Source organism: Chiloscyllium plagiosum, unplaced genomic scaffold (assembly GCF_037043375.1).
Source record: "Chiloscyllium plagiosum isolate Xiang-an unplaced genomic scaffold, Cpla_swu_hap1 HiC_scaffold_24, whole genome shotgun sequence".
Classification (NCBI taxonomy): Eukaryota; Metazoa; Chordata; class Chondrichthyes; order Orectolobiformes; family Hemiscylliidae; genus Chiloscyllium; species Chiloscyllium plagiosum.
Genome location: NW_028270162.1, coordinates 41,896,802 through 41,918,895, shown reverse-complemented (window position 1 = coordinate 41,918,895; position 22,094 = coordinate 41,896,802). Strand labels below are relative to the sequence as shown.

Here is a 22,094-nt window from a genome sequence, read left to right as displayed (position 1 = left end):
CCAGTGAAGGATGCTCTTTGGTTTACCCGAAACCTGCTGGTCTTCCAGATCAAGGAGTTGACCTAGACTGAGTGTTGCAGACTGGCATATTCCTAAGTCTAGGACTACTTGCTGAGGGACACACTAACACTAGGGGCAGCTGCCACCAAGGCACAGTTGGGAAAGCTGCCGAAGTTAAACGTGGGTCCATTCAGTTATCGGACTCTCCCGATGCCTCAAATATATGTAAATATTGTCTTGTACAAGTAAGAGATGCTTTTTGTTTGCTTGTTAGATAGAGTTAAACTCCAATGTTAGTTTGTTTCTTCATATGCTATTGTACAGAATAACTGCTTCAGTGATTATGTATATAAAGAAACTTTATGAATTAGATACATTTTTGAAATTTAAAAGAATAGATGGAAATTTTGCAGATAAAGTGAAATGAGATTTGAGAGAGGTTGGAGAATAAGAATGAGCTACCTAAAATTAATTTGTGGGGCCAAAAGAAATCAGAGAAAGTTAACAGACTATTTGAATCATTGACAAAATAAAGTCACCAGTGATAATCCAGGCACAAAGGAAATGGCCAACAAACATTTGCCAGTATTGAGCTGTGAAAGATTTTATCTAAATGTGTCTTGTGTGATGAAGACTGTGATTTATTTATAGACACTATATTTAATATCATTTATTACAAATCTGAGTTTTTTACTTTTGAGTTAGTAACATTTGGGTTTCCTGTGACTCTGAAGTTATTAACTAGTTTGTAAGTATTTCTGTAGCCAGTCATTTCTTTTTAAATAGATTTTTAGAATTAATAGGCTTTTAGCACTGAATTGGATAAACATGTTCCAATTTAGAAAATCAGGAGAGTTTTTTTAAGCTTAAGGGTAACACACATAGCTTAGAGTTTTTTTTAATTTTACTTTGGAGTTTAAAGTAGTCTTGTACAGCACTTTGATGAAAATGTTTATATAAACTAGTTCTCCTCAGAAGGGAAGAGTATAGTGAAATTAGATTAAGAGTAAAGAATTAACAATAGTACCGGGAAGTATTGAGATAAAACCATGAAGGTGTTACTTAAAGCCGAGTAATGTTAAGCTCCCGAAAAAAAATGTTGTTATCTATAGTTCCAGTCTATACATTACTTGTCACTTAAATACTGAGGCTCTATGAGACAGAGACTCTGTTGTAAGTACTGTATGAGTGGTGAATTTGGGTACCGTGCCAAACATAAGTTTCAGGTACAATACAAAGATTGTTGTTTTTCTTTTTAGTTTCAAAAAATTTGTTTTGTGATTAACAGAATTATATTTTTACTGTATTCTCAAAAATATTTAAATTTACATTTTAGGTAGACAGTTTGGTTTATACTCTTACCTTCATTTATTGTTAGTAAACTTCTCTTTTATTGTTAAAGCAAAATCTGTAGCAGTGTGTGCTTATGTTTCAGCAAGAAGTTACTTTGTTCAAACCAAACAATAAAAAACGATTTATCAAGCCAGGTTTTCAGTTTGAGATATGACTTGTCCAGTAATAACATCAGCTAGATCATAATATTTGCTGCTGGACAAATTGTCAGAGCGTACAACAAAATGCTTGAATGGCAGAGTTGAAGAGTTAGATTTCATCAATGCACATGTAGATATTGAGTTAAGTTTGAAGATGACATTTCCAAAAGGATAGCACATTGATGATGAACAGCATGTGTCAGGATTTGGAATCTTTGGTATTTATGGTTGGCATAACAACAGAAACTATTTCAAGAAATGCAATATTTGCTCAGACAGGTGGGAGTAAAATCACAAATGCACTCCAGAGGTGGACAGTCAAAGAGAGGCAATGGTACAGTCAGCTATGAGGAAGGCAATAAAAATTCAAGGAGAATCAGATCAGTCACACATGCCACTGGTAAGGCGGCAGTTGAATGCAACTTCGTAATCAAAAAGGATACCACATAAGTTACAAATAGAGGGAAGAGCGGTGAAGGCTGAACTTTTTGAGAAGTTATAATATACTGGTAGCTCTGATAAAGATAGAAATGATATCCAAGGATGAGGAAAAGATTTAAAAGTATTATTAAACATGAGACCAAGATTTGGAGATTAAGCAGTTGAGTGCATTTTTTAGCCTCTTTATCATTCCAAAACTTTAATTTGCAAGTTTCTGAAGCCAGGTAGTAATATCAGAGCATTGGGGTAATTGGCAAGCAAGAATTCCCTGTGGTTCATAGAACCCTGACAAAATATACTTGTACAAGTATGGGAAAATCATTCAGGCCACTTCAAGACTCTAATGCCTGGGTGGCACGGTGGCTAGCACTGCTGCCTCACAGCGCCAGAGACCCGGGTTCAATTCCCGCCTCAGGCGACTGACTGTGTGGAGTTTGCACGTTCTCCCCGTGTCTGCGTGGGTTTCCTCCGGGTGCTCCGGTTTCCTCCCACAGTCCAAAGATGTGCAGGTCAGGTGAATTGGCCATGCTAAATTGCCCGTATCGTTAGGTAAGGGGTAAATGTAGGGGTCTGGGTGGGTTGCGCTTTGGCGGGGTGGTGTGGACTTGTTGGGCCGAAGGGCCTGTTTCCACAGTGTAAGTAATCTAATAGTAATCTAATCAATAGTGGAGTTGGCTAAGGACATTGAGCAGATTGCCTGCCTTTTCGTGATTAATTAAGAACAACAATAGGTCAGTCAGTCTTTTGAGCCTGTTCCATCATTCGCTAAAATGGTGGCTGCTCGGATTACTCATATTCCCATCTCACCCTTTCACTCCCTGGCTTATCAGAAACTAAACCCTCGCCCCCCCCCCCCCCCCCCCACCCCGCTAAAAATATTCAGATTCTGCTTCCAGCACCTTTTGAAGAAGAGAATTCCAAGGATTCACAACCTTCTGTGAGAAAACATCTTTCATTATCTGTCTTAAATAGGCAGTTCCTTATTTTTGAATTTTTTTTAAATGGGATCCAGAGAGAGACAAAACAGAAATTGCTGGGATGCAAAATTCCCTGACTCCTCAGACCCAACACATTTTTATTCAAACATATCTCTGTAATTGGAAAAGCAACAATCATATTCATTCCTTTTATCTTCAGTAATAACAATTTACTTCAAAGTACAGAACTGTGCAACAATAGGTTATCAGAGAGTCATAGAAATGTACAACATGGAAACAGACCCTTCGGTCCAATCCATCCATGCCGACCAGATATCCCAACCCAATATAATCCCACCTGCCAGAACCCAGCCCATATCCCTCCAAATCCTTTCTATTCATATACCCATCCAGATGTTGCAATCGTTCTAGCCTCCAACACTTCCTTTGGCAGGTCATTCCATACATGTACCAACCTCTGCATGAAAACGTTGCTCCTTAGGTCTCTTTTACATCTTTCCCCTCTCGCCCTAAACCTATGTCCTCTAGTTCTGGACTCCCCAACCCCAGGGAAAAGACTTTGTCTATTTATCCTATCCATGCCCCTCATGATTTTGTAAATCTCAATAAGGTCACCCCTCAGTCTCCGATGCTCTGGGAAAACAGGCCCAGCCTATTCAGCCTCTCCCTACAGCTCAAATCCTCCAACCCTGGCAACATCCTTGTAAGTCTTTTCTGAACCCTTTCAAGTTTCAGAACACCTTTCCGATAGGAATGGAAACCAGAATTGCACGCAATATTCCAACAGCAGCCTAACCAATGTGCTGTACAGCCACAACATGTAGGGGTATGGGTGGGTTACGCTTCGGCGGGTCGGTGTGGACTTGTTGGGCCGAAGGGCCTGTTTCCACACTGTAATGTAATCTAAAATCTAATGTAATCTAAAATCATGACCTCCCAACTCCTGTATTCAATACTCTGATCAATAAAGGAAAGCATACCAAACTCCTTCTTCACTGTCCTATCTACCTGCGACTTTACTTTCAAGGAGCTATGAACCTGCACTCCATGGTCTCTTTGTTCAGCAACACTCCCTAGGACCTTATCATTAAGTGTATAAGTCCTGCTAAGATTTGCTTTCCCAAAATGCAGCACCTCACATTTATCTGAATTCAACTCCATCTGCCACTTCTCAGCCCTCTGGCCCATCTGATCAAGATCCTGTTGTAATCAGAGGTAACCCTCTTCGCTGTCCACTACACCTCCAATTTTGGTGTCATCTGCAAACTTACTAACTATACCTCTTATGCTCGCATCCCAGTCATTATTTCAGTTTTATCCCCAACCACTGAGATAAACTAAGTTTGACATCTCATGCACACAAAGTAAACCAAGCTCCTCGATGCTGCCTGAACTGCTGTGCTCTTCCAGCACCATTGATCCAGAATCCACTCACCATTCATACCGAACCTAAATCACATCAATTAGTAGAAACAAAGGACACATTCAAATGTTCTTACAACTTATAATTCTTTTTCTCATCATAAAAAAGAAAACGTTTCAATACTTCTGCGATTTTCAAAGAAAAAGAGTACTGGCTTGCCTACAAGTTTCTTATCCAAGTCGATCAGCTCAAACAGAAGAGTTTTTTTTTGGCTCCAAACCTTTTGGAAGGCTTTGAGCAGATTTTGACAATACTGACAAATGCAATCTATACATGTTGCTATCACTAGCACAAATGTGAGCTACATGAAGGACGGTAACAAAAGGAACCAACACCAACTTTACTTTCCTGATCAGTATATATTCATCGAAATGTTCCATTGTCTTTCAATTGAGGAAGGGTCACTGGGGCCCGAAACATTAACTTTGATTTCTCTTCACAGGTGCTGCCAACTGCTAAGCTTTTTCCAGCAACTTCTGTTTTTGTTTCTGATTTAGAGCATCCACACTTTTTTCCATTTTTATTCCCCATAGTTCTGGGCTGACTGAAAAGTGGAGACATCCTTTCAACATACGTCTTGTTAAGACTATTCAGGATCCTGTACATTGCAATCAAGTCACCCCTAACTCTTTTAAACTTCAGTGAAAGTGTGCCCAGTCTGTCCAAACCATTCTCACAACAGAATTTACTCATTCCAGGTATCAAATGAATAAACTTCCTCTGAAACTAATCCAGCATTTTCCAAGAATTAGAACAGTTCAAAAATATATACTTGTTCTGCTCCCTTCTGTTGTTCACACCAGTGAATTCTCCAAGACCATCCAAAACTGACAATCAGAACTGTTTAAGCAAAGTATTTAACAAGAAGAATTAAATAGAACAAGAAAGGAAATATTTTTAAAATAATTATGATTATACAAACCACTAAAACCATACTTCCAGTCGTCTGTCTGCAAAAATGAAATACCCAACTTTTAATTCTACTACTACCACCATGTTTCCTGGCCAACATCTCTGTTTCAGGCATTCTGCTGCTTTTTTTCCCCAGCAAAGATCAGCACAAGTTGGAAAAACAGCATTTAATTTTCTGCTTGAGGACCCTGGAGCTTTCAGAACTCAAGTTCAATAATCTTAGTGCCTGAGCACCTTGTCCCATGTCCTTTACCCATCCCCACACCACAGGTCCCCATTAGCAGTTATTGATTCTCCCAGGCTGACCATTACCCATTCCATTGTCTGTCCAACTGCTGTTACCTCTCTTTCGCTGGGCACCATCATCATCTATTGTTTACTCCTTCCCCTCACCTCCAGCATATATACCTTGTTTCCTGGCTACAAATCGGTTCTGAAGAAGGTTAACCCATTGGACTTGAAATTAACTCTTTTTCTCTCTCTACAGATGCTGCCAGACCTGCTGAGTTTCTCCAGCAATTTGTTTGTGCTCCTGTAGTTTTATTTGAAAAAATAGCATCTAGATAATATGTCAGTTCTGAGGTATCATTCTAAGTCAGATAAATCCATTACTGGTAATCTGTTGATATGTATCAGGCCCTCTACTATATTAAAAAAGTGGAAGTACGAATACAGGAGTATCAAATTACAAACTTGCCTCAAAATTAATAAATAAAATTAAGTTTCTAACATAATTGTTTTACATTATGTCAAGATAACGTTAATACAAAATTATCAACAGGTACAAGCGTGACCGATAGGCTACACATTAATCATTTTAAAGAGAAAGAGTTCATCTGCCTTCGAGGATTAATTATCCAGAAAATTAAGCAATCAGCAATCTACTTTTTTTAAACAATGGAACACATTACTTTATAGTACAACAATCTTATTATCTGTACATAGAAAAGCAAATTATAAACTGAGAACAGTCATGAATATTTTGATTAAAAATCCAAAGTGAATAAGTACAAAACACCAGCAAAGTCAAAGTCAAAGAGAGAAAACAAAGTTAATCAAGAAATTATAATCAAGTATAGACGATGCAATTCCATGTATCTTAACAAGCGGTTAAAGTATCATTCTTCACTTGAATTTGTTTTTTTTTATATACCAAGTTACATTATATTGTTTTGACATACAAACTAAATTTTGATATACAATGGTATTTAATAAAATTATACTTAAACTCTATCATTACAGGTAATTCTTAAATCCAATAAATGAAAAATTGAATAAAATATTCAAACAAAATAAACCAATAATTGGTTTGTGATAGTTTATTCATCGTACTGCAGTGTTATTTATATTTGTAATTTCAAATAGATGGTTATAAAGTGAACTTCGTGATTTCTGAACATGTTTCAATATAATGCTCTGTGACACAAGTGCTGGGTATCTGCAACAGTGAATCCAACCATCTCCTCTTGATATTCAATGGCACTACTATTACTGAATCACCCATTACCAACATCTTGGGGGATATTACTGACAGAAACTGAACTGGATTTGACATTTAAATACATTGGCCACAAAAGCAAATCAGAAACTGGAGATTCAGGCACGTAACTCAACTCCTGTTTTTCCAAATCTTGTCCTCCATCTACAAGTAGCAAGTCAGCATTGTGATACAATACTTTCTATTTGGATCAGTGCACTTCCAACAGCATTCAAGAAGCCAACTCCACGCAGGACAAGACAGTCTGCTTGATTATCACCCATCTACCAACTTGAACTTTCACTTCCTCTACCACTGAAACACAGTGATAGCAACGTGCAATATTGATAAGATGCCTTGCAATAACTCATTGGTTCCTTCAGCAACTTAAAAACTTCATATGCAGAGAACACTACCACCTGCAAGCTCCCCTTCAAGCCATGCACCATCCTAACTTGGAACAGTATCACAGATTCACCACTATCTGCTGCTTTTAGGGTAAATAAGAACTTACTTAGAATAAAAACAAACAGGAGGAACATAAAATAAATATCTTATCTAAATGGTGAGAAGTTACAGTACTCTGAGACACAGTGATCTATGCATCCCACAGTACGAATCTCCAAAGGTTAGTATGCAGGTATTGTAAGTAATCATGAAAGCTAATAGAATGTTATGTTTTATTGTGAGGGAAATTTAATGCAAGAATAGAGAGGCTATGCTTCAATTACACAGGATATCAGTGAAACCACTTCTGGAATGCTGTGTACGGTACAGATACTTACAGAAGGATATTAAGGTGCTGAAAGCAATTCAGAAATGGTAACACATGAAAATGAGCTGATTGCCTTGTGAGGAAAGGGTAGGCAGGCTAAGCCTGTAGCTTCCGATTTGAGAAGAATCAGAGGTCACTTAATTGAAACGCATACGATCTTGAGGGACTTGACGGGATGGATGTTGAAAGGAAATTTCCTCTTGTGGATAGAATTTAGGTCATAGTTTGAAACTATGTGGGTTGCCCATTTGAAAGATGAGGAAAAAACATTTCTCTCAGAGGGTGAGCCTTTGAAATTCTCCTCCTTAAAAGGAAGGTGGTGTAGAATCTTTACATATTTTTAAGGCAGAGGCAGACAGTTCCTTACTGAAAACAATAAATGCTGGAGATCACAACAGGTCAGACAGCATCCATGGAGAGAGAGCAAGCTAACATTTCAAGTCTAGATGACTCTTCATTAGAGCTGAAGTGAAGTAAAGTGTGCAGTGCATAGATCCTTGATTAACATGAGGATGAAACGTACATTTGAGATCAGAATCAGATCGGCCATGATGTTTTTGAATGGCGGAGCTGGCTTGAAGGGCTGAGTGGCAAACTCTCGTTCTTTGTTCCAACAGCATTTACTAATGCTTTGGAAAGTTAGATTTAGAGGAGGTGAAGCAGGTCCAAGGTTTCAAGATCCAAGGAGTACACTTGAAAACATGGTAAAAGACCAAGACCATCATCCAGAAAGAAGCAGACACGAGCAGACTCTTCATTCTGCTAGTCTTCAGCAGAATACTGCTCCCCTCTGTGAGCCGAGAGCAGCTGTACAAAATATATAGATACTCCTCAGTCTTCAACATATGGATGAGGATGTGGCATACTAAAATCAACACCTACAAAATGGCTCCAAGTCTTGTCTAACATTCCATGTCCTGCTGTGGAGGACTAAAACACTGCAGGATCTATTGACCATATTGAAGCCAACCCAGACCCATCAAACCATGAAGAAATTAAGAAAAAGAAAACACAACTGAAATCCCCTAGACTACTTCTGGAACTCTGCAAATGCTTTAACAGATATATATCTTGACAAAAATAAACAACTGTGCAAACTCTCGACTGATACCCAGCATTGACAAAAATTGGGCAAGTGATTAGATAGTGAGGCACCTAGGATTTGAACTCCCTCAAGACTGTAGTCTACATTGAACAGGATCTTCACTCTCCATGCTTGGCCATTACATCTCTTGCACAAATGGAATTTCAAAGACAACCCATTGCACAACTTTGGTCACCCAGATCAGATGTTTCACCATATTGTAAATGAATATAGCCTATGAAAATTTGCTGCAGGACTTACTGATAACAACAAAATACTGACTTAATTGTCCAACTTGTACTTGAAGTTGCAAGATATATGCAAGAATCATTGTTGAAACAATTTATTACATAAAAAGTCATGAAATACAATGAAAAATTTTCAACACCTGAAACAAACTAAACAGCTCCATACAAACACATATTTTCATAAACATAACAATGGAGGTTCAAATCTACCTGCTGTTATGATAATACATGCTAAAACTTCACAGAAAACAAAGTGAACAGTGAGAGTGAGAGATTGTGTACACGAACATAACTTTTAAAATTTTGTTAAGGTCATTGTAGCTGGGAGAGTGGTTGACAGCTAAATCACAAGCAAGAACTGAAGATAACAAAAACCAAATCAGTAACATTAAAGTCACAGCATAGGAAAATTATCTATTGTAAAGAATTTGTTATTAGAGTTCTCTTTTCAAAACATAAAATACTATATTTAATATTTCTTGAATTGTTATGACCATTTTAATGCTCACCTCAAAATGAAATATATTTCAAAGACAGATGAATCGCCTCTGGGTAGAATAGCCTGCCTGACAAATACCAGATGCAAAGTTCATCCAGGTGCTGGAAATAATTATTACTGATCCACAGGGCATTCACTGACTTACGTCCACTTATGGTTTGTAATCAGTCCGTTAAAGGGATGAATGTCATTTTGATTTTTTTTTTCCCCGACAGGTGTAAATTTCACAATCTGAAAAATCAGTGATGCAGTTGCTAATATGTTTTTGGAAACTATTCACTATTGACGATTTTTAATTATTCAAGATATTGATGTAACAGATGAAATATCTCCAAGTTTCTTCTGTGATTACTTTTCTTGACAGGCAGCTAAGAAGTTAAGATTAGTGAAAATCTTTGTAAACAGCTGAGTGTACATTTTGTATCATGGACAGGTCCAGAATGAAAAGATAATACTACAGAAAAATTGCCAACATTGAGGCATTTTATTATTTTTAAACAAAGGGAGTGTTAACTAAATAAAATTCTAGAATCAAGCAAAATTTGCAGCATTTGCTCTTAATTTGGTTTCATAATACACCTGATGCGCAGTTTGTTGCTCTGATCTGCCAGCGTATGATGTGTTCCTTAATTGGAAAATGAAGAGCTTATGGTAGTAATTTAATATGTACCTCAGGGAAGATGGGCTTGATAAGATGTTATATTTCAAGTCATGAGAGTGCACTGCCTTGCCTGTGGAAATCATCTTTGACCATTAGAACCAAGAAGTTATATTTGTATTGCATCCAAATTGTACTGAAGTTGTGGTATCCTGTAACACTTAGTCTGAAATGTTCTATCATTTAAGACTGAAGTTTTGAAATGATTATTACATATAATCTAGTGCTTAGAGTACAGAATATAACAGATTGACAGAAAAAAAGACAATAACTTGATAAACAGAAAATAGTTACATGTATACAGTGCATTTTATATCTTCTGTTCTCCAAAGTGCTGCTTGGCCAATTAATTATTTACAATTTTGTTATATATGCATATATAAGCAAATGTGGTCACTAATTTGCACATATTAATATCAAGGCAAAATGAGAAGTGTTGGGAATGACAGCAAAAACCCATGCAGTCAAATTTCTGACAAACCCATTCACAACTGTATTCTAAAAATTACTTTGAAACGGTTTTGTCTAATGACAGTTGCAATGAACATTCAATAGATTCTCTGTTAGAACAGAAAATCATATTTTATTCCAAATTAAAAATGTAATAGTGTATACCTATAGCTGTTTTGCCAACAGAAGAAGTCAAACAGCTCATATGTTCCTCTCTCATTCACTTATTACAAAAATATTCAAGGTTTCACAGTAGGAGCTCAATTTTAAAACTACACATGGTTTGTTCAAGTTGCTGATCTATATCCTAGGCATTTTAATGATCAAATTTATAAAGTGATGCAATGAGCAAACTGCAACTTTATATATACCGTATATTCCTGAAACTGAAGTATATAGAAATGTTGAAGATAGGACTAGAACATTAAATCCCTTCAACATGCTCTACTATTCATTATGATTATGATTGGCCATCCAGCGCAATACTCTAATCCATCCTCCCCCAGTAACCTCTGAAAAGAGGTGAATTATAGAATGATGGTTTATTCAGTGTTAAAGTGTGCATTAGAGGATTTTTTGAGAAAGAATACTTTTCTTTACTTTATAAAAAATACAATAATCAGGCCTTACACTAAATATTTTTGGGATACATTATAATCAAATATTCATTTTACTAATAATATTTCAGCAATTTACATCTCTAAAATGTATGTTATGAAAGTTGATCATTTTATATAGATTTTCAAGAATGCACGCAGAAAATTAACAACCCCTTGTAAAAAGGACTGTGAAATTTAGGGACATTGGGGTGACCATGAAATAAATAAATAAATAGTAATTCAAACCAATGTCATTACATTCTACTATAAACAGGTTCACTAAACATCCCAGCAATTTTTCCTCAGCTTGTATTATAAGCACCACTGCATGAAAATACATATTACAGCATAGACAAACTGAAAATGCCTAGGGGGGAGCTATTTGTGGTAAATACATGCTATTTTGTGGAGGTGTTCAGTTCACTCTGTGGTAAATGCTGTTTTTGTTTTGTTGCATGAATCAACAGCCATCATGAAAGCTCCTCACATGTACTGGTGTCAGTGAGGTCACCCTTCTAACATTATTTCCAACTGGCTAGGCAGATCATTAAATTTAAAAGGAGCAGGACGAATGTATTGGTTCCAAAATAAAACAATTACCATTACAGATTGTTAGGACAGACAAACTATAATTAATTACTTCAAGTATTGAAATTTTTTTTAATGCAGATCTATTAACATGCAGGAGTGCCAAACTGAGGCAGAATGTTCATCCAGCAATAGTCGGGGTAGGGCACAAGGGAAGGAAAATTTGTGGAACAGTCATCTCAGGATGTATGATAAATACTCTAGACATCCAAAAACAAGTAATATTCATGGAAAGAGATCTGCAATTTGCCTCTAAAGTAGCAAACCATACAAAATAAGCACAAGAAATTTACATTTACCCATAAATACAAGAAAGATTTGCACGACTAAATTTTGACTAGAAAGCTTTGTTACTCAACATAACATATTTACTAATGTAACAAAGTTCAAAAAAGGGAAAATGCACCTCTTTTAATCACAGAGCAACAGATAAATGCACTGCCTGAACTTAATCAAACCTTAGGCACCTACTACCATTCAGTTCATTTTCCAGTTTATGTGAAGTGCATTTATCTTGGATTGGACAAATAACCATGTGGAGCCACAAAGAGAAAGATTCAGACATCATTTCTACTCTGGATGAGTTGGAATACTTCCCATGTGCCTGGATGAGTGCAGTTCCAACAACACTCAAGAAGTTTACCCCCCATAATTTCATAAGACTAAAAGATGTAGGAGCAAAAGTAGGTAATTCTGCAGATAAATCGGAACACCAAAAACAGCAATTTCCCCTCCAAACAGTATAGTATTCTGACTTGGAAGTATATTGCCGTTCCTTCAGTGTCACTGGGTCGAAATACTGGAACTCCTTCCCTAACAGCATTGTTCATCTACTTATAGTGGATGGATTGCACCGTTCAAGAAGGTGCCTCACCACTACCATTTCAACGGCAACTGGGAATGGAAAATAAATGCTGCCACAGTCAGCGATGCTCACATTGCATAAATAAAAATATTTGAGTGAGGTTCTGAAGGATAGCTGTCATATGAAAGAATTAAATCCTAGTTACAGTTATTGCTTTCATGGTGGCTCAGTGGTTAGCACTGCTGCCTCACAGCACCAGGGTCCCAGGTTCAGTCCCAGCTTTGGGCGACTGTCTGTGTGGAGTTTCCACATTCTCTGCGTCGGTTTCCTCTGGGTGTTCCAGTTTCCTCCCTCAGTCCAAAAGGTATGCAGGTCAGGTGAACTGGCCATTCTAAATTGCCCATATGTTAGGTGCATTAGTCAAAAGGAAATGGATCTGGTTGGTGTGGACTTGTTGGGCCGAAGGGCCTGTTTCCACGCTGTAGGGAATCTAATACATCTAATAAATATTTACACAAATGTACTTTCACTAGAGATCCCTGGACAGTAACTGAAAACCAGAAACTTTGTGAATCTACACCATGAACACCCAAGGATTTCTGAGGCTATAGCACCCATATCATTTACTCCTGTTGAAGTATGTTAATTCAGAGTTTGGGACCTCTCCAATTTTACTTTCAGATAAATGGTGGTGCTGAAAAGAAAGAAGTGCTATTTTTAAAGAACAAAACATTATTGTGGATATACACTATGTGCTATTTGTAGCCAAAATGCAGAGGCATAAAATCTGGTGTGTCCTTTAGGATCAAAATCAAATTGCCTTACTGAGGTCAATAAAGCCTCATGGTATTCAAAGTTTTTTTTAATAATATATTCATGCACGGAATGAGGATGTCACTGGCTAGACCAGCATTTATTGCCCATCTAATTGTCCAGAGGTCAATTAAGAGTCAATCACATTGTTGTGGATCTGGAATTAAAAGTTCTTTATTGTAAATGAGAAATGCTGGGGCTTCATTTTTGTTTAATGAAAACATGTTTTAGAAATTTGAAAGTATACAATTTGAAGCATGACAATGTATTTCAAACTTTTATATAGACATAACAATTTAAATGCTAATGCCTGTAGTTCAGCTACAGGAGAACATAATTAATAACACTTCAAACAATGATGAGATGTACCTTCCAGTTGGCTTGTAATGTTTGTTCCTTCTTCATGGAATCTCGCATAACAGCCTTCCAGCATATGAAGTCGCCAATGTCTGCCTTCACCTGGTAGCCTGCTTTCAAGCAATGCTTGTACCAAAGCACTTCATCTTCCGCAATAACTTTCCAGGCTTTACTCACCTAAGAAAGGAAAGGATCCCATATTGTTATAAAGATCAAATATTCCAGGCTACCAATGTCATTCACGACTAAGCTAACAAACTCCAACTTACAGTAAAGGTACAGTTAGTTGCCAAATATGCAAGGACACAAATGTACTACTTTCCATGTCAGGGAATGCAAACAAAATCAAAAAGTTAATTGGCCCAAATTATTTATTCAATTTCTGAAGTCTTCTGAACAGAGGTCTGTAGTTACCTGCTCTGACTGCTTGTAATGCACTTTATAGAGAGAGCTGGTACACTTATTCTCTCCTAAGGCACCAAGATGAAGGATCTGTCAGAGTTTTCAAAAATACAAAATCAGAACTGAAAGCTGGGGGCCAAAAAAATCACAAAGCTGTGCTAAAGCTTGAAGCCAAAAGAACTGCGGATGCTGTAAATCCGAGACAAAAATAGAAAATCTCAGCAGGTTTGGCATCATCGGTGGAGAGAAATCAGAGTGAATGTTTGACTGAGGATGTGTCACTCGACCCGAAATGTTAACTCTGATTTCTCTCCACCGATGCTGCCAGACCTGCTGAGCTTTTCTACCAATTTCGATTTTTGTCTCTAAAACTTGAAGCACTACATACAACTCTGTCAGCTGTTTTTCTGATATGTCTTTACACTGAGGGAGTTTTTTTTAAAATTCCATTGCCAGTAGCAATATACTTTAAACAGCGACAGCATGGTATAGTTGATGTTAATTCCATGGGAGTTGCGTTGATACAGAGATGTCCAAGCACTAATGAAGAGCTGGACTTTGAGGAATTATTAGGACTTGTGTGCCTTGCTGCTGCTGGTGGTGATGTTGTACAATGCAACAACCCCCTTGTCGCGACAAAAATAATACTGAGAGAAATAGTGGACAGGTATTTCTGCAACAAAAGGGTAATTGTGAAGGATGATTGTTATTTGGAAACTCTGCAGATTGTGTGATCTGAGATTCCGGGCACCATGTACTACCCTTTGGCAATACCATTAATTACTGCTAAAGCATGCTTTTAGGTGTGGACATATACTCAGCAGGATGCTAGGTAGTTAATAAATGCCTCAATATTTGGAAGGCCTCCTTTGAATCATAGAATAGAATCATAGAATCCCAACTGTGTAGAAACAGACCACTTGACCCAACAAGTCCACACTGACCCTCTGAAGAGTATCCCATCCAGACCCATTCCTCTACATTTCCCCTCACTAATGCACCTAGCCTATACCCCTGATCACTATGGGCAATTTAGCATGGCCAATCCATCTAACCTGCACATATTTGGACTGTGGGAGGAAACCAGAGCACCCGGAGGAAACCCACACAGACATGGAGTAGAATGAGCAAACTTCACACAGTCGTTGAAGGCTGGAATCGAACCTAGGTCCTTGGCGCTGTGAGGCAGCAGTGCTAATGACTGAGCCACTGTGCCCACTAGCATTCATTTTGATGAATGTGCATGGTCAAGCAAACTTTTAAAAAATACTAAGTAGAGTTTGCACATGTCTGGAAATGGCATATTTGAAGATACCTTTTACTCTATACATTGTTTGCAATGGGAAAGTGCCTTGCACGAAGTAGCAATTCCACCCACAGAACAACTTGTTTTTTTGATAACATATGCATAGATCTGACAGAAAAGATTTACAAGGATGTTGTCAGAGTTGGAGGGTTTGAGCTATAGGGAGAGGCTGAATAGGCTAGGACAGTTTTTCCTAGAGAGTGTCGAATGCTGAGGGTTGACCTTATAAAGGTTTATAAATCATGAGAGGCATGAATAGGGTAAACAGACAAGGTATTTTTCCTGGGTAAGGGGAGTCCAGAACTAGAGTGCATAAGTTTAGGGTGAGAGGGGAAAGATTTAAGAGTGACCCAAAAGCAACCTTTTTCACACAGAGGGTGATGTGTGTATGGAATGAGCTGCCAGAGGAAATGGTGGAGGCTGATACAATTACAACATTTAAAAGGCATCTGGAAGGGCATATGAATAGGTAGAGTTTAGAAGGATATGGGCCAAGTGCTAGCAAATGGGACTAGATTGGGTTGGGATAACTGGTCAGCATGGACTGTGTGGACCGTAGGGTCTGTTTCTGTGCTGTACATCTCCATGACTCTATAACAGCATAAGGCACTTGAGCTTTAAATCAAAATGTGTTGCATTCCAAACTTTCATGTTAGAAGCAAATTAAATGGAACTGAATAATTACAAATCATTGAGCTGATCTCAGTTGTCAAATCATTTATTCACTGACTCCCATTTGTTCACAAACTCCCTTCCTGTCCTCTATTGTTCGAGCCACTCACAAAAACCTTTCCCATTGAAAGATATTCTATAACTTTTGATCCAAATTGTAAAAGTTGAATATAATAGAAAAGTGTACAAAGTGTAAATTATAATCAAGCTTGCCTGAAAAACATAGTAGCTTTATAGACTTAATCAAACTTTTACATTTACCTGAGCACATCTTCCAAGTTCAGTTTTGCCAAGATACGCAAATATTTTCAGTGCTAGCTCATAAGGAAGGTCAATATCAAAAAATGGGATTTCATTTATTTCATTCTGCAACAGAACAACAAATACAGTATGTATTATACACTCCAAAAGCAACAGATTACATGTATTTAAAAAAAAAAGACATAATTACCCATGTCTGAATAATTATACTGGAGATAATCAGAGTACTTTCCCTTCCTGTGCCCTTTTTACCCAAATCTCTCAACTGAATGTATAATTGAAATTCCAGTGTGGGAACTTGTTACTTTGATCCTACTTGCAATCTTCTGGGAAATAGAAGGCCCAGAGAACTGGTAACTCAATATCGAAAACACAAAGCCATAAGAGTTCTAGCCTATCCCTTTTACCCATCTTAGAGAACTGTCTTATGTTGAAAAATGATACAATCTTAAGCCATGACTAGAGTTTTGTCCTTATTTCTGGGTATCAAATTTCAGCAAGAATGTTAAGACCTTGATGAGGGTGCAGAGGAAATTTATTAAAAAGTATATATGACATGAGAAATGTTGGTTTATGTTGAGAGACTAAAGAAGCTGCAGCTGATTACTCAGAAATCAATCTTTATTATTCAATATGGTGGTATTTGACAGAGAAATTGGTGGAAGACAGGTAATCAGAACACACAACGTAAAAGATAATTCTTGAAAGAACTGAAGAAGTGATGGAGAGAAATTTAAGTAGTGATTTGTCATTTAGAATACACTGCCAGTAAAGGGGCTGATGTAGATGCAGTTGGCTGACGGATGTCAGTGTATCTGCAGGTTAGTGACAGTGGATATAAGATGTCAGCGCACAATAGATGATTGTGGTGCCCCATGACAACAGATCTCCTGGTAGGAGTAGCTACAAGAAGCAGTATTTAGAAAGGGTGGTGGAAGCACATTCAATGGTAACTGGCAAATGAATTGGATACACACTTGAAAAGAAGAAAAGTTGCAGGATTATGGAGGAGAGTGGGACAACTCTGCCAAAATACTCAGCCAATGGAACTTATTCTGTAATGCGAGATTATTTGATTGCACTGAGTTATTTTTAACTACAAGATACATAAATCAATTACATTAAGTAATTTGCTTTAAACCATGATTTATAGCAACTCCTTTATCCAAGTACTGAATACTACATTATTCATTGGAATGGAGGTGGAAAATAGCTTAAGGCCCAAAGAGAGTGCTTCAGATCTTTGGCAGTGAAAGTAATTCTTATTTTTACTTAACTGTTCATGTCCATATTTAATCCCCCATCTGAATTTTAAACAACTCAATGTAAATAGTTTAAACTAAGTGATTACGTTTTCATTTCATTTCTTCTAATTCAATGAAAGAAACCTAAGATGTCACAACCTGATGTTTAACTGATCACAGGTGAAATATGGTGCAAGAGGTTGAAAGGGAATCCTAGGAGATTAAAAAAAAGGATGTTACCAGGAAAATTAGTGTAGTCTACTTCCAAGGTTTCATTATACATTTCCAATCTGACAGTTTCCCTTTGAAGTTATTTGTTATTGTGTAGGAAAATACAATAATCAGTTTGCGCACTGCAAAATTCAACAACCTGTAAATGAGATGAATAACCTGTTAATCTGTTTTTGATGTTACTAGGTTGGGGAAGAATGAGCATAACACTGGAGTGAAGGCTTAGATGCATCAAGGTGTGAATCATTTGGATTGAGGTAAATCTGGAAAATGAAGTAGAATTTCAACGGAATTACTGAATAAAGAGAGGACCAGTTATCACCTAATGCACCTTCTACCATTCTGACTGTCACGTAGTCCAATGATAATGGAGTTGTTGACAGATCATAGCAAATCAGTCCTTGGCAATTAGATCTGATGTGAGGACATTTGTAACAGTGCGAAACTTTGGAAACCATATGTCTGAAGTCATGAGTTTCCCAGGAGTATGTTACACTTATCATACATTTAAAATTGTTCACACTATATACCAAAATGTTACTTTCTGAAATAAATCTAAATCAGAATTTGATTGACTCAATATTAGTTTTTTTCTGCTATCTACCATAGATTGTAACGTAGAAAATAGCAAATTTAAGACAGAAAATCAATGCAGCAGGTGTTAAGATGTAGTAAGGAATGAGTGAATTTTCAGTAGTTTTGGTACACAGAATGCTTCAGATCGACTAACTGTTCACTGCCAACCAGCCATTCATTCTGCTAAAATTACACATTGTACAGTACCATATGAAATCTAGTTACACTAAATTTATGGGGTTGAGAATATATTTCACTAGTCCAAAACTTTTAAGACTGGAACTTCTTGAGCACAAGGCACTAACCATCTTTTAAAAAAAAAACTGTGTACTCAAATCGACACAAACTTTCCACAAGTAAAACAGAAGTGCACATAGATACCTCATACAAGTTGATTAAAGTAATGCTGTTGGTGTGTACACAGTATTTGTTTGCAGTGCAAATTCTGTGTTGACTGCCTGTACATGGAAACAGTTACAATAATGAAAAGCTAACAAAATTTACATCATAAAACAAAGTAGCTTTTCTTCACAAAGGTGCCTTTTCATAAAATATTTGTACTTCTGCACCTTTACAATTGGAGGGCTTTAGTTCAACTGACATCAAAGACACTGCATTGAATTATACTGATGGCTGTATGCAATTCTCTAGACAGGCAAAACAAGTCTTGGCAAACACAGTTGTAGAATCTTGCAAACCAACAGCCAAATGCTGGTTACATTTTAAATGAAGAAAAAGAAAGTATTTTTAGGACATGTACAGCTCTTTAAACTTGGGAATAATTTTCAATGTTTAGTCATTGTGGTTATTTGGAGAACCAAACATCTCATCTGTTCCCTTTCAATATTTAAAATAAAAAATCCAACTTTAAGAATCTCCAAGATAACTGATTTTTTTAAACTTGGTTTACATACAAGATAGTCTCATGTTGTCAACACATACGTTCCTAACCAAATACAGTTTGCACAAATATAAAATTTGCAACAAAACAATGTTATACAGAGCTTACAATATTTTTCTTACAACAGTTATATTGTCCTAATGGAGTTGCAGCAGTATATTTTCATCAAGTTTAAAGCTGACTAAGCAAAAGCTATTCAAAATGAAACAAGAATCAACAGAAACTAGCTTTCTAATGATATTACTGTGTATTTGACAATGTGATTCCTGCACTCACCAACATCCTTTTTCACCACTTCATCATTTGAAGGTGCTAATTCTGTGCCAGACCCATCCCAGTATCTCTTTCACTGAAAATGCAAGTACTAGCAAGGAACTAGAACATTTTATCCTCACATTTCATCCATACAGGTCCCCTGTTAGCAGATGACAAGGGGATCCCAGTTCTCCTCCACAACTCCGATCTAACTGTGATTCCCCTTGACATCTACCAACTCAATATAGACCAGTGGTTAGCCCCCAAAGCCGTCCTGGTCTGTACTACTCAGCTGGCTCAACCAGCTAAGCTATTTGGGAAGCCAAATGACAGGACAATCTTTGATGTTCCTTAACCTTTTGCAATAGAATTCTATTTATTTTGATTTCCTTTTCCTAACTCCTAGATTATAGTCAGGACATAGATGACAATTTGATACATATGAAAATTCTAACTATTAAAAAGGTCAAAACTCAAGCAGCTGTTCAACTACATAGGTTAATGTTGTCATTAAGATTGCATCAGATCTACTTCTTAAGTTATAAATGCTTAAGGAGCATCCTTGATCATTAAATTACAGGGAAAGACCTCCAAGTCTTATTAAAAGGAAAATAAACTCTCAAAAAAATATTTAAAGTTATGCATTTTTTCACACCAGAAATGAGTCCAAATTTTACAAATGATACTTGATTTTACTTGATGAATTGATGGCAAGGGACTGGACAGTCAGAAGCAAAGGAAAAAAGGAGAGAGCCTGGAGTAAGCTGGAATGAGAGATGCAGTTAAAGGTACAAAAGTTCAATTTGTACATTTGTTTACGAGCAATATTTTGAGAAATGAACTAAAAAAAACAAAAAAAATCCCTTTCCTTATCTAATGAACATTGTTAGTTTTAAGTTTTAGAGAAAATATATGAATTTCAATATTAAAATTCAAAGACAATAGAGGTCATGATTGAAAGTTTAATTCTCTTCCACACACATCCTGTTATCTTATTTTGCCAGAACAAATGAATGCAATTCTGAAACAACTTTTAAACTATTCACAGTGCCCGCTTTGAACTCCAGTGCCTTGGGTGATCTCACAAATAACAATCTTCAATTAGCTTTATGGCTTGCCAATGCCACAGTGCTTTCGCACATGTAATGAAGAGGCAGTAATTGTGCCCTTGGGATCCCTTGGTGGTTAGTGCCTAATGTCTTTCACTCCTCCACACAGCTCAGTTTCTAAACAAAGTTAATTTCCCTCTAGTAAATAACATTTATACAGCACAACACAATTTTCATTAATTCGAAAATTGCAGCTTCTGAAATGGTTGTTTTTCGACTGTCAGCTGCGTCTGTGACCTTAACTAAGCAGTGATCAAACAGTTTGACTCATAGTGCATTACCACCGCAAACAACCAGATTGCAGCGTTATCGACCCTCGAGAACCTCCCCAGGGAATTCCACATCTTCAGGTCTTACCAGTTCCGTTATCCAGCAATAGCACAAACCTCTAATTATATTTGTTTTTATAATAAGCTAAAGCGGAACAAAATTACCACATATGCAGAAACCCGGAACAAAATTCTTGTTTGGATCTCGACTGGAGATTGTGTTAGTGGTGTCACCGTGCGCCCATAAAACGCCACCGGCCAGGAAATCCACAGTAAAGTCTTTAAAGGAAGGGCTGGCTATCGCGGTGAGGCGGACAGGTAGAAGGTACAGTAATTTACCAAGTCATCGATGAGCTGATCGAGCAGGTTCTCCTTGTGGCCGGGGGCCTGAGCGGATTGGCCCTGGGGCCCTCCCCGAGCCTCGGACCCGGTCTCAGTCCCTCCGCCGCATCGCCCACCTTCCAGGCGCTCCCTGAGCGGGCTGCTCCGGCCCTCCAGCAGGCTTTCGGCCAGGTAGAAATAATCATCGGCTGCTCGCTGCCGACCGGTCGGCCCCTCCACACCCTCCCCGTCCCCATGGTCACCGGGCCCCGGCTCGCGCTGCTGGCGCCGCTTTTTGCTGTTCCTTTCGCCGCAGGTCGCCCTCCCGCGCCGGTTCCGCTCCCTAATCTCTTCTCTCCAGTGCAGCCGGAATTTCTCCAGCTCCTTATCGCCCATCCTCCATACCCAGAAACTAGCAGCGGCGGGGAGAGGGAACCCGCTTCACCAGCTCTCGCCGCCCGGAGACATTCTCTGGATGCACTGTTCCCTCCCTTCAAACGGCGCCGTGTGGAGTTGTACATCCTCAGCATCCAGTTCCGATCCACAAATCTTCCCCTCGGACTTTAAACTCGCTTTGATCCTGGTGGGTGGCACAACACAGTCGCTGTCATTTGGAAATGTCATTGCATCCACCTTAAGAGATGAATGGTTTCTTCATATATCTGTATTTTATGTAGGCTACTTGCTGCTTTCAACTACTTCTGAATACTTTTTTATGTTTGTAAAAGTGGATGCGAGACGTAATGTCGTTCCGAAATTGCTCGAAATGCTCAGCAGGTCTGGCAGCAACTGTGCAGAGAAATCAGAATGACCCTTCCTCTCCACAGCTGCTGCCAGACCTGGTGAGCGTTTCCTGTAATTTCTGGGGATTTTTGCATCTCGTTTCCAACATCCGCAATTCTTTCGATTTTTATAATGTTGTTCAGCTTTACAGCGCTTCCTTTTAATTGCTTCTTGTCTTTGCTCCAAAATCGAATCATTAAACTT

At 37.9% G+C, this 22,094-nt stretch overlaps 1 protein-coding gene across 1 annotated transcript in view; it reads right to left on the bottom strand.

Annotated features, from left to right (window-relative positions):
* The window catches only part of fbxw8 (F-box and WD repeat domain containing 8), a 169,995-nt gene extending 148,120 nt beyond the window's left edge, over positions 1-21,875 (bottom strand). The window contains exons 1-3 of the mRNA XM_043715860.2: positions 21,126-21,875; positions 16,202-16,306; positions 13,573-13,737 (exon numbers count right to left, since the gene is read on the bottom strand). Of these exons, the coding sequence (XP_043571795.2) occupies positions 13,573-13,737; positions 16,202-16,306; positions 21,126-21,503 (648 nt within the window). The 5' untranslated portion in view covers positions 21,504-21,875. The remainder of the gene's footprint in view (positions 1-13,572; positions 13,738-16,201; positions 16,307-21,125) is intronic.
* Positions 21,876-22,094: the final 219 nt, after the last annotated feature.